The 14375-nt window shown below is 35.5% G+C and overlaps 2 protein-coding genes across 2 annotated transcripts in view; both read left to right on the forward strand.

Annotated features, from left to right (window-relative positions):
- The window catches only part of LOC139970062 (uncharacterized), a 95243-nt gene extending 85055 nt beyond the window's left edge, over positions 1-10188 (forward strand). The window contains exons 5-6 of the mRNA XM_071975695.1: positions 3570-3778; positions 9954-10188. Coding sequence (XP_071831796.1) covers positions 3570-3778; positions 9954-10053 — 309 coding nt within the window. The 3' untranslated portion in view covers positions 10054-10188. The remainder of the gene's footprint in view (positions 1-3569; positions 3779-9953) is intronic.
- LOC139970030 (uncharacterized) overlaps positions 1-14375 on the forward strand; it is a 407172-nt gene that overhangs the window by 372428 nt on the left and 20369 nt on the right. The window lies entirely within an intron of this gene.

Here is a 14375-nt window from a genome sequence, read left to right on the forward strand (position 1 = left end):
GTTGGGGAAGTGGTCAGGAGGCATCCCAATTAAGCAAACAATACATATTTTGTCATTATTGTGAGCCACATGGAACACTGAAAAATTTCAAAATTTGCATATCAAAATTTTAATTATTTTATTGCAAAGTTTTGAATATTTCTGGGAATTTCAACCCTTTTTCAAAATTGAAACCCTTTTCTTGAAAATCAAGTTTGTCTTAAAATTGCAATCTGTAATATAACCGAAATTCTCAACATTAAACTACTTTTTCTAAAATTTAGAACCTCTTCGATTGATTTCGACCTCTTTAATTCCCTCCATGTAAAATGTCGATTTCTTTTTGTTTTAAACTTAAACTTTTAAAATGTCGACTTCTCAACTAAAAATATTAGCCTTTTATCTCAAACTTGTACGTTTCTCTCGAAATTGCCATTGCATTTCTCGAAATCAAGATTTCTCTCTTATACAAATTTCAACTATTTTATCTCAAAAATTAAACTTTTCTTGATGAGGATGGTAATAAGTAAAAAAGGAGAAAAGGGGGGGGGGGGCTACTTGAATTGACTATTAACATTATTGGTGAAATGTCGACATAGTATTTTGATTTGAGCAATTACGAGGTACGTGAAAAGACAATACATCGTTTGATTGCTTGACACTCTCTTTGCTGGTGCAAAGATTTAGCTGCATAATCCAGCACTGACATGGAGTGGCATTAATTACAAGGTGGTTGGGTGGGGAGGGGATGAAAAAAGTCGTGTGGTTACATTTATTCCAATAATTTCAAGATGATCAAGTGATTATTTGTAAAAACAAAAATGTAACTTGACACAGACACGTTTTGTCTGCACGATGTGTCTGCAATATGTGTATGACTGAACAAGAATGTTCAATTTATGTTATTCCATGTAGGTTTTAATATTCATTAAACATGTACTCTTTCAAATCATTTGAAACAGACGGTATTCAAACTTTTGTGTTAATTGTTTGTGTATGCACCCATTAACAGATGATAAGGTGGGTGAATGAGTACATAAAATGCTTTTTTGCCAAATTTTAACTGGTGGTGGGGGAGGTGTGGGTTGTGCACGGGGACTAACACCCTACCGCTTAGGGAGAAATGTCAATGATAGATTGATCTACTTGATATAGGTTGTGTTGTATTATTTACTTCCTCAACCTCTCTTCCTTGCTACATACCCAATCGACGTCAGTTTTTAAACTGTCTGTTTCCACCGGGCATATATAACGTTACGTACATTTATTTCTATTGGCGCCAAATGTCTGTTACAAATCTCAAACATCACCCGCGAACAGCTGGGAAACACCTGTATATGAATATCAGTGACTCATGCTATTGAATACCTGTTCAAATCTTGTACTGTATATATCAGTATCACTGATAATGAATGATTTAGTGTTATATCAGTGGAGTTGCAGAGTACGTAGTATATTCGTGGGAGTTGTTTGTTATCATTGACTTGTTGTGGTTATTAAGATGGATTGTTTAATGGAGAGGAACCGCTGTGAATAGTTAAAATAGTAATTATTGATCAGAGAGATAATTTGACGGTATGGTATAGAGGCATAGGCTAGGATGTGTACAAAGGCCAGGCCCAACTTAGGTAGGCTATAGGTTAGACAAGTAATACAGTTAGGCTATGTTAGAAATCTCAAACATCACCCGCGAAAAGCTAGAATTACTACTTTTAGCAAGAGGAGATGCTTAGCAAATCTAACTAAATAATACAAATCTTAGCATATAGTTGTTGACAGTGGCGTAGGAAGGTACTTTTGAGTGGGGGGGGGGGCTGAAGACTGATGGCCGGCCCGGGGAGGGGTGTAAGGGGAGGGGGTGTCCCCCTCCCCTTTTGCATTTCCAGGTGGCCTCAGATGCAATTTGGTGCAATATAGCACACTTCAACACCCTCTTCATTTTGTAAATAATTTTGCATTTTCACCTGGCCTTAGATGCAATTTGGTGCTCCAAATGAGATTTTTTTCTGCCAAAATGTTCTGAGCACCAAGGGCAGAAATGAAAAAGGGGTTTTCTGACTTGCCAATATACCTGACACTTAATGGGAAATATATAGCTTTGTTAAATACTGTATAGGGCCTAGAGCTTTGAACCTCAATTTAAGTCTAATAATAATCAAATGCAATACATAGTTATTAAAAAGGAATCTTTCGTCCATGTCTTTCCAGCAGCAACTAGATCGTGGTGTTCTACTCACAGCTGGTTTTGTCTTAATTTTGCCCACATAATTATAAAAACTGTACGTCATTTCTAAGCCAACAGACTTATGGCCATATGACGTTCAAAAGTAAAATGGTTTTGAAATTGAAAGTGCGCCACTTATTTTACCCTGCTGCAACACTCAATAGCAGAAGTTTGCGAGAGCCGTAGCTCTAACGTTAAATGTTCCACTAACTGTTCACACCCGATGAACTCCATAGTAAGAGAAGATATTTCAATGAACCCGATTAAACTTAAAAGTAATAATTAATTAGTATAATAAAGCCCTCAAGGATATGAAGTGTTTCCAGATAACAATATTATTTGTAAAAACAAAATGTAAAAAGCGGATGGTACTATGTAATTGGAAGAAACGATAAAGTTAAGAAAGTTAAGATCATAAGCAATACCCAATTTAGGAATATCTACAAACACAAAGAAAGAACAAAGCTACATTTCGAAAAAATCCACTGGAAATTATGTCACACTCAAACCGTAACTTAGGAATGAATTTAATAACAAAACACAGATGGACATTATCTTTTAAACAAATCGTATTAATTAGAAATAATGATAATTCATGCAGAAAAGTCGGATTTGGATCAATAATTAAATAATTTGTATATTAAAATTTGAGTTTAAGCCTCGTCAACCTTCTCTCTTGAAACTTGAATTTGATCTACATCTGCTTCTCTAAATTGCATTTTAATTATATATAAGAAACAACCTATTGATTTAAATACAATTCTTCCAAATCTCCTTAAACTTTATAAAAACCTGATATAAGTTAGAGTAGAAGTTTCCTTTTCATGATTCCTATAACATTAAATTACATTTTCCTTCTGAAAGTTCTAAATAAAGATACAAATAAATTTGATCAATTGTTTTCTTCAAAAGATAGATAATCTCAACTATTATTTACCCATTTCTTATAAAATTCTCAACCCGTCATTGAGATTTGTTTCCTATTAACTAATAAATAAAAAATATGTAGCCTCACATTCTTAATTTATTAAACCTTATTAGCTATAAAAACTTTAATTAATAATTTAATTGTAAAACAAAACTAACCCTCTAATCCTACATTACCACTTTATTTTTCTCTAATATAATCTAATTATTCCTGTTTATTTGTCTCCCCTTAAAATCAGCCCCTTATTTCCGTTCCAATAACTGATTCCGTCTTACAAATAAACACGACATAAATGTCCTAGTTTATCGCTTTATTCCCCTATATTTGTCGTTATTTGTATTATTTATAATATCATAATAATTATTCTAATCCTTACCAAATCCAATCTATTTATCTCTATCTACTCTATTACTCAGTAACTCTATTCTTTCATTCTAGATTCCTATCTCCCGTGTGCGTCTAGTAGCCTGCTCTCCTAGAGTTGATGAGTCTGGTCTGAACCTTATCCTTCAGTCTGGTCTCTCTCTCTCTATCCTGAGTTCTCTCCAGGCGCTGTGGATCTATGACTTCAACAGGAGACTAACTAATGAAGAGTTGGCGGCCATCTTGTCTTACTCCTCACAGTGTACAAGCTTGAAGGATCTGAAGTAAGTATTCCGGTGTAGATGTTAGAATCATCATAACAGTTAAACAGGGAATTAATTTAATTAATAAAAGTTATCAATATTAAACAAACAATAGGGAATGTAAAGTTTGCTGTATTTTAATGTCAAGGATTGGATTTAATTAGTTTAGTTGAATTTATTTCAATAATTAGGTCATCGTGAAAAGAAATCTGTAGAATGTTATGATTAATAAAACAAAATATAATGGATAAATAGGGAATATTTTTTTAAGAGGGTGTTGGTAATAGATGGGTGAAGGGGTGGGTGGTGGTTGTTTAAATGTTCTTTGTTTATGTTAATGTTAAAATTTAACTAAATAGGTTTTAGAATTACAGGAATTTTTATTAGGATAAAATAAGAGATATATAGACAAGGAAATTGGATTTTAATAATTCTAGCGAGTAAAATTAATATTCTAAAGTAAAGTTTTATAAGGAAAACTGTTACTTTTGACTGAAACCTCTGAAATAGTTGATTTTCAATTATGTACAATTAATTTAAGAAACAAAAGAGATTGAATATCGTTATTAATTTTAAAGTAATAAAATGATGGCAATAATAATAGCATAAATTCCTCAAAATTTTGATCAGATGATGATACTCTAGCAAAACTGAAATGCATACAAAAGAAGCAACCAATAAAATAGTTTTAGTTGTCAAAATTTAAACAAATAGTTACTCAAGTAAGTTAATTAATTAAAACAAAATAAAAGTTAATTAGAAGGAAATATATAATTGCAATTGAGTTAACTATATAGTTAAAAAAATGTATTGCCATAAATATCATTAAAGGCAAATCTGTATATCTGATAAATTTCAAAGGTTCAAATTTAATCCGCTTAAACTACATCACTTTTTTCGTTATAGTTTGAAATATGACGCTATACAAAATTAGCTTAATTATGATTTATGCTTATATTTTAACCTAATTTTTAAACAATAATTACAAGATTAACCGAGAACTTCAACTTTGTATAATTTATAACTTTAAACAAAAACTGTATAATACTTTAATATTCCTCGTATTAATGTTACTTCATACTTCATTCGATCAAGAAGTCCCTGCTTGGTCCTTTACAATGTAGTTTTATTTCAGACCCCCCCCCCCCCGCCCACCCCAACCAACCCCTCCTCTCTCTCCTCCTCTTGCCCTGTTTTTTCTTACAGATCAAACCTCGTAAAAGTTTCTCCTTTCCGTCTTTACAATTCACAACATAATCAGTAACATCTTCAACTTACAGCTGACGTGTTACTAAAAAAAGAAAATATTTAAGTCGCACCCGTCACCCCCCCCCCGCCCCCACCGCGCCTCACCCAAATCTCGAAAGAAAAGACAAAAGCTATTGAGTAGTTACATAAATGAAATATATGATAACGAACGATGCTTAACGTATGTTATATGTGAAACAACGCCATTCCGGGAAAAACTGTGACCGCGGAGAAAATATTACTGGAAAAAATACACTTCGGGGGTTTTGTTTGGTCTGACCATGGAGGTAACATGGTCTGACTATAAACAAAATGTAACAGAGAATGTTGATTCCCTATCTAGACTAAATACTTTACCCCAATCCCAGTGTGCTCTTGGGTAATTTTAGTCTCGCCTCCTCTGCCCCACTCCCCTTCAGACACCTTACCTGTACCCACCACCACCCCTTCCTTCGCCGCCCCCCCCCCCCCCTTCGCACATCATCTTCTTTAGGGAGCCCTTCAAATCAATTCCGTTTCTACCCGATAACATCGTTACCGTTTTAGTACACACAGTAGGCCTACTCTACTTCTACAATAGTTTTCTGCACAGACGGTTGATTCAAACAATTTATTTCTAAAGTAAATACGTTAACAGTAAATATGACACACCTGGATCTCCCGTAAATACCTAATTAGCATAACAATAGATGACACGAGCCAGGGTTAAAGATAATGAATAAAAAAACGGGACACGCGTCTAGTGTACACCTGGAATGTTGTAACTGTCATACAACGTAACCATGGAAACCGACCATAAGTAGGTCAGTCCGTGTCTATCAGTGGCTGGGAATAATGCATATTTTTATTCAATACGGGTTAGGTATATATCTAACAGCCATCCAGTGATACTGTATGTCATATGCCATGATATTACGACGTGTTCTCATTATTATTCTTTGTTTATATATTTTAAATGAGTAAACTTGAATTCCTTGGTTGTTTAATACATCCCTCACTTGCTCCTCTCCCTAATTTGATAGAAGGATTGTTTTATTTCCCTTTCTTCGTTTTTTCCCTTTATGTACTTCTCGTTGGTATATGGAAGTCTGTCTAATTAGCACATAATTGAATAGCCCTTAATGTAACTCACATATCTAATATGTGATACAAACATTGCGGGTTCTTAATTGCCTAGTTTTATGGAGAACAGTTTTGTTCTGTGAAGTTGATTAAACGGTTAAACGGTGAAGATAAAATATTGCTCGTGTTTAGCAGGGAAAAAGTAATAATTCGAAGATTCATGTCGTCTTACCAAATCTGAAATATAGTAATAATAACCAAGTTAATATATTTCAGCCATAAATCATTAACAAGCAAACGACAACACGAGCAAGAAAACAAATTACTTGAGATCCTTTAAGATTCGTTTGATGAGATATTTTATCTCTTTAAATATCGAATTATATACAGCACTAGTTCTTTTTATCTACACAGAACAGGCGAACGTGATTAAATTATTCCATCGAAGTTTAAAATGTGTAATGGATAACGACAACTAGAAATGGATTTCAAATTTGCAACTTAACTGTTTTTAGCGAATTGAGAAAGGCTTAGAAGGCTGTCATCATCGCCCTCAGACTTTCTTCCAAATGGTTTACATTATTGTTATAACACACGCTAACAAAATGAAGTACATATTTGTATCCCCGGTACACAATGAATGAACCTACAAGTTAACAATCAGAATAACCACTTATACAACTGTCAGGGTCATATCCAGGTCGTAAATATGGCCACGGTTCATTTAGTTTTGTTGCTGAGAAGGAAAAAGAAGAAGCAGTTATTCACTTGTTGAAATGAATTCATTGCGTCATAATTTGCGATGTTTTACATGAATCATGGTGGTATGCTTATTAAAACTGAACATAAGTATATTGTGATAGTAACATGGTCGACAAGTAAAAAGAAAAAGGAAGTAAAATAAAACAGAAAAGAAACCGAAGGAGAGGTGTTGTGTTCCTGGAAATACAGTTAGTAAACATCTGTGGGTAATTGAATTCCGTCGGTCGCACATCCGGGGTTTTCCTCCCGTCAAACCGCAGCGAATAGGGTGAAAACATGTAAAGTAATTGTGTCTAAATATCGCGAATCTACGCTTTCAGAACGCATGAAGAGAAACATGAATACTCTACGCATAGACCTCTAGGCATAAGAATGCAATATAATAGTTAAGTAGAGGAGCCCTAATGTAACAGAAGCTAAGCTATCTTCGTAGGTATTTTACAGATGTTGTATTTTTAATTGTTTGAGACACTACAGTAGGCCTACCTGCTTATTTATGATTCTGCGTCATGTTTTTCTTTGTTCAACACTTACTTTTGGTGGGAAAAAGTTTTCATTTCGTACTGCAAAGAATCATATCTTTCTAATGTGCAATTACGTAGCACCATGCATCTGCCTAACTGCCTAACCTTTGCTCATAGAAAGTATTGATGTTGCAGATCTGTACTTTGGAGACTTGGACAGCAATCATAGGCCTACTGGCGAGTGAAATTTGGCGAGTAGATTTTTAGTCACGGTCGCCAAATAGCGATTACTTTCAAAAATAATTGTCGAGGCCTGAAAAACTTCACAACATGATTTCTCATGGTAGAAATCATGGATACTTTTCATACATGGTATATGGATTTGCCATATTGAATACAAGAATCCTAAATGAGTGTGAGGTCAAATCTCCTATATGTCACCAGAGGTCAAACTCTGAAAAACCTTTTACATGATATGTAACGATGGAAATCGCGGATACCTGTAATACTTGGTGTGTGGATTCATAACATCGAGTACAAGACCCTTATTGTTTTTGATGGAGGTGTGTATAGCCACGTACAGTAGACGGACCTGTGTTATCATGCCATATTGGAATTGTAACAGCTAGTTCTGGTTATACCAACAAGAAGAATTCTGCATTGAAGTCATCGAAATCTCAATGCATTCTGCATTCTGGTTATCTTTGGAAAGGAGGGGTGGGGGTGGGCTCCAAATATGACTTGGGTCCGTTGGGAGGAGTTTAAACGGGGAGAACCCTTTTATTAAAATAAAACCTTTAATAAATAGTTTTTAATGCTGCAGCGTTATAAATTATTAGTTCAACAATTATTTCCAGTATTTTGCCTACATATGTACATTGAGTTGTTATGTCCGCTATAACCCTTACATTATATATAAGATTAGTGAAATATTCGAAAGCGCATGTTTTAACCAGTCACTGGATAGATACGGAAAACTAACGATTGTAAAGAAAACGTTTTTTCATAAGTAGTAGCAGTATTTATGCGTTAATTATGCTAATTAGATACAAGGAACGTAACCTATATATTTTCTTTCTATGTCTGGAGCAGTATTTTACACAGAACTGGGCAATTCAGGTATAAGGTAGGATGATACTGAGCTAGACTTTAACATATTTATTGGATATTATGCACTATCTGTTACCGGTTAATCCAAATAATTTCATTTCATGCTCGATAAACTCAAGTGCCCTCTTGTTGTTGTGTGTTTGTAACAAGTGCCTTAATGTCTAAAAATTTGCTATCTGGCTTCAAAATAATAATAATGATAAAATATGCAGTTCAAAAGTACCGGTATATATAAAGAAAACTTTTGCTGAAAACATTCAAATACGGTACTTGAACCTGTGGAAAGGACTGCACAGATTATTTATTTTGAGAGGGTTTCAGATAATTTGACAGTCTAGTGGTTTCTTGCGTAAATTCAAAGTCACTTGTTCCACTTCCCCTCAGTGTTTGTTCCTCCATATTCAAATAAAACTTTTCTTTTGTGAATCAACGACGATGGCATTAGTGTATTCTTAACAAAGTATGACCAGGAAGTCTTAATAACTCCTCGGTATGAAGGGGGTCGGATATTTTAGACACATGCAGCCCTTCATTGAGAACATAGTTGAATAGGAAGATTCGATTGTGTAATGGTTAAGGTAATTATTATCAACTCCACAAAAAAAGTTATAATTTTGTACAATTTGATTTAGATCAATGACAAAAAACAATGCGTGCAATGTGATAACATTATTGAAGGTTGATATTGAATAAATACTTAAATAACGTTGGTATATCATATGATAGTAACAATTTGTGTTTAACTTCAACCCGAGATGACAAATTGTTGCGCCGAGTAAAGAATGTTGCTATGTCCTCGACCCTCCTATCCCTCTACATTCTATTTCTCCTCCGTTTTAGTGCAAGATTGTGCAGGTTTGTCATTCCGAAATTACGTTGAAAAACGTAATTTGTAGCATCTTAAACTATTCTGAGATTAAGAAACAATTTTCAGCTTTAAGATTCATAATTCCTAGATTTTATATTTAACCACTGCACTCCAACAATCTCAGACATTTAAGTTCTTATTTAAAAGTGAGAAGGGTTCACGAAAACGATCTATATTATCAATCAATTTATCGAAAATAACATACGGAAAAAATCATGTGATCCGAGCGGAAAATGGCAAGCGGTTGTTACAAGGATTTGCTCCGTTCACTTAGTTTATTGTGTACAATGTTGTATTTCTACATATTTGAAAAACTTTAAATTAATTCGTAATTTAAGCATACAGACAATTTAGCCAATTGTGATCATGTGGACAGCCATACTTTTCACAGTTACTACCAACCGCATATAATTTACATACAGTAGAGCAGTTCCAACTATCATCATTATTATCTAAATTGCTATATCCATTCTAATTTATTTCATTGGGATCGTTGAAACACAAGACTATTCATTGTAATTAGTTCTGATTAGAATGATCAATCATATGTGATTTATTTCCTTGTTATTTGTTTTTTACTTTGTTTATCTTCATTGATTTAGTAAACGATAAACCTGACTAGGAGGACATTCCTCTACGTCTTCTACATCTTACACGATGATTACTCTACTTCTATCCATAGGTTTATTTCATACGATCTGCCAGACACTATTCCGGTTGGATCCATTCCATCATCCTTGAAGCCAAGAAACGTGAAAGGTATTGTCACAATGACGTCATAATGGACACACTTAAAATTTCTTACATTTTTCTCAAGGCTTGACCAACTATGTGAATGCCTGTTGACTTGTTGATTGTTGTTGATTCACAAACAATAGAGTAATGATTCAGCAACACATGATTACCATTTTATATGAAGGAGACACCTAAAACTAAGTCTTGTGATAGTAAACAACGAACTGAATCATAGAAATGTAACAACACTTAATATTGCTAGGCTTGGTTGATTTAAGAGATAAGTCATATTCCTTTCATTTCGCTCCTTCGAGATCACTGCACTATAAGACAAGGGCGTAGGAACCGGGGGGCTGGGGGCGCCAGCCCCCCCCCAGTGAAAAATGTGGAGGGGCGGAAGTATCATTCCGCCCCCCCCCCCCGCTTCGCAAGTCAGAAAACCCCTTTTTCATTTCCAAATGAGAAAAAAATCTCATTTGGAGCACCAAATTGCATCTAAGGCCAGGTGAAAATGTAAAATTATATACAAAATGGAGTGGGTGGGTTGAAGTGTGCTATATTGCACCAAATTGCATCTGAGGCCACCTGGAAATGCAAAAAAAAATCTAAAGGGGAGGGGGACACCCCCTCCCCTTAGACCCCTCCCCAGGCCGGGCATCAGTCTTCAGCCCCCCCCCCCCCACTCAAAAGTACCTTCCTACTCCACTGCTATAAGATGTTTTTGTGAGAAGCCATCACATCAATTGATGCTTTAAATCTCTTTCCAAAAAGTAGTGGTATCATACACTTTGGGCAACTTAATTACACAGCGACAATGATTGTGTAAGGTTTTGAAGTAATGTTGTGCCCCTCGGAGTCTGTCAACCCCCCCCCCCCCCTCCCGTAAAACACACACATTTAAACACATCCACACCGCCGCTTGAACCATTCTTTCACTCGGAATTGCAGGATAAAGGCGCGAAGCTTAACTTATTTTCTTTTCCAAGTTCTGCAAACGAAGTTATTGGTCTCTGAAATTGCTGCAAAGTGCATTATAAAATAAACGAAAACAAAACAGAGACCAAAAATGTATCGGAACTGCTGGTGCTACTGTAGATGTATCGTATTCGAAATATACTTATAGGTAACATTAGCATAAAGACTTTATAAAGGCAAAGATAAGACACTCGTTCTGCAGTTTTGTACCGGAACGGAGGGTCGTCAAAGCCAACATCATATAAGGAGTAGGGAGGGGGGGTCTGTGGTCTATCCCCAGAAAAAGGGGGAGTTAAGACTTCAAATGATACCTTCTGAGGCATAGCTTGACTTATATGACTTGACTTATGTCCACTATATAAGTCTAAACGCAACATTGTGTTTTAACTATTTCAAGTTAGTTCGAAATGCGTGGTGGTGGTGGGGTGGGGTGGTGGGGAGAAACCCCATCAGCCCCTTGATCGACGCTTGAAAAGAGTACAATATATATGTTTTGGCGAACATTAACATCCGTGCATGACTTGCCTTGATAAAAAATATTGTTGAACTAAAATGTGGGTAATGATATGAGGGGAAGTATTAGAACTATATTTGAATTTGAGACCATATTTTTTCATTTTTTTATTTATACCCTTACAAAAGTAAGAGTTATAATACAAAAAACGAAGAAAACAAACAAAATCGGTCAGTCTGTTACTTCCTTACTTCTACATATCCCCAGATTTGGATAATATTTGGCTAATCAAATTAAGCAGCTTTCACAGGCTTCGTCCTTTGACACCCCCCCCCCCTTCCTCAACCGGTTCACACTACAATCCACAGAAAATTGTGTTCTTCTCACAAATATATTTCTGTGTTTTATAATTTCTTCAAGAGTACGAAAAATACCTTGGAAGGGTGCAGCTTAAGTCCAGCGGATCCCCACCAGCCTGCTTGGAATACATTATAGATAACTATAATTTATTGATTACATCTGTTTTGTGTTTTAGTACTTCAAACTCCCTACGAGAGAACAAGGGATATCACCAATGCAAAAACTCCAGGGGGCTTCCCCTCGTGGAACCAACCAGGTCTTGAAATATATTCCAGAGAAAGCCCCTCGACCCCGCTTGAGCTCTCAGAAACGTTCTGTACAATTTTGAGGTTAAGCTTCTTCCAGAAAACCCTACTTAAATCTGCAACTTCCGGGGACTTCGCATCACACCCTTTAATAACATTCAACTATCAAAGAAAAATATCTAATCTACATTTTTGGTTTGTAAATCTGCATACAAAGCGAAGTGGGCATAACACAGGCTTTATGCTTATTACATGAGTACTGGTTTAATTTTTTAGCCATCAATATACATATTGTGTATCGATTCGGTACAGTTTTACTTCGATATTATATACTTAATGAGGTAACGATGTATACTTTATTCCATTTAACGCGTGTTATCTGTCGAAGTTTTAACTTTATATTTGTGTTTGATTTTCGGTGAGATGTTAAACTGTCATAAAGAAAACTTAAATATTAGAGTAACCACTAATCTTGCAAGTAGTAGTTAAGAGAGGGATTCAGATACAATTCAAGTAGTTTTATTCATCGGTCAACGCCTAAATACAAGAAAAGATCAGTAATGGTTTTTTAATGTTTTCAATTGTATGGTCCACCATCTTGTCTACATACGTTTAAAAAAATGAAGACGTTATAGGATTCATTGTAGTCTTTTAAGTGAGTTAAAAGCCAAACGAATGAATTACTAAGCAGAAAAGGATACAGGCGAGTGGTCTGTTGCAGGAGGGAGGTATAAATATGTGCTATTTACTCGCTGGTTGTTATGGTATCTCTCTTTTTTATTTGGGGGAAAGGGGGTTGGGGTGGGGTGATTTGACTAAGGAGCTGCAGTATATGTGCGTCTTACTGTAATGTTATCGTCACTTAGTCAAACACAATGCAAAATGTAAATAAATGGCAGATCTCTACGCACCCTTACATTACATCTGCGAAATATACGTTTTCAAGCGATACTCCTGTTGTTATGAACAACTGAATTATCATCTTTTGACGTGTAATTAATAATAATGCAAATTGACATGAAAAAAAAGAAACACCTTGCATAAAAATATCTGCGACTGTTTCTTTTACTACGATCCAGGTTTCGCATAAGCCGCGGGATTGCGCGAATCCCACAATTTCATTTCAAATCCCGCATGTCAAAAGTTGCCAAGACGTGATTTCCCCGTAATAAATTTCAGCTCTTAATCTTAAATTAAACATACATTACCGCTGTGACCGTGTAGCGATTAATCGCTAAACGATCGCATATGGAATAAACGTTTAGTATAAAGTCGCGATTATTTTAGTTTTTTTTATCCCGTCTATAATCCATCTTAACATCCCGTAAATTTCCTTACCAGTCTTTCCTTCTATTTATAAATGAATGAAAAAAATATAGCAATTTTGAGAATTCCAATATTTACGCATGCACGAACGTATACAGTAGCTACAACTATGAGAGGAAGACACTTGCTATGGACTACCAGAGTTAGCTGCTTGGTGGCAACAAAGACAGGTGCACTCGACAAACTATGTTCCATGTACTATGTACTATGTTCGTAAAATCCCCACAAACCTCCGACTACATGGTAGCCTAAAATCACAAAGAGTCAACATTGAAATCTAGCCTAACCATCTGTTTATTCGCTTAAATTGTGTCGCAGTTAGCTGGTAATAAAGTATTCACCGTAAACTTTCATTATTGCCGCTATCTTTGACTACATGGTAGCCAACCACCAGCATAAGTCATAGTGGACATCTAGCCTAGGAATCTGCATATGATCTAAAGTTGTAGGGCAGTTAGCTGGAACTAAATATCCATGGAATACTTTCATTATTACTGCTATCTTCGACCACATGCTATAGCCTAACACCACACTAATTCAATGGGAACATTTTGCCTTAAACATCGTTTTTTGACACACACAATACCGTAGCCTTGTATACAACTTTCAATTAGCTGTTGTTAGCAGTTGTTTTGGAAGGTATGTGCTATTTTTTGAAGAGGTAATATAGTATTGTACGTACACAGTAACTGTTGCGATGGATTAAAGATTTCAATCTTGAGTAGTTTTCACCGGTATAATACTTTCGTTTTCGGTGTTGTGATTTTATCCACACACGGAAAAGAACCATTACGAATGGCTAACACTGGAAATATTAAGCAATTAAAACAGCCATCTACACTACAAGAAAGTTATCTCATTAAAATAATCTTCCGTATTCGCGTGTCTTGATTAATCAAAACATGAAATCATGAAAGCACTCGCGTAGTAGTTACGCGATACCCCCTCAGAAAACGGGTACCCGTTTGTGTGTTTTCGATACGGGTACCCGTTTGTGTGTTTTCGATCC

This window comes from Apostichopus japonicus, chromosome 7 (genome assembly GCF_037975245.1).
Source record: "Apostichopus japonicus isolate 1M-3 chromosome 7, ASM3797524v1, whole genome shotgun sequence".
Lineage (NCBI taxonomy): Eukaryota > Metazoa > Echinodermata > Holothuroidea > Aspidochirotida > Stichopodidae > Apostichopus > Apostichopus japonicus.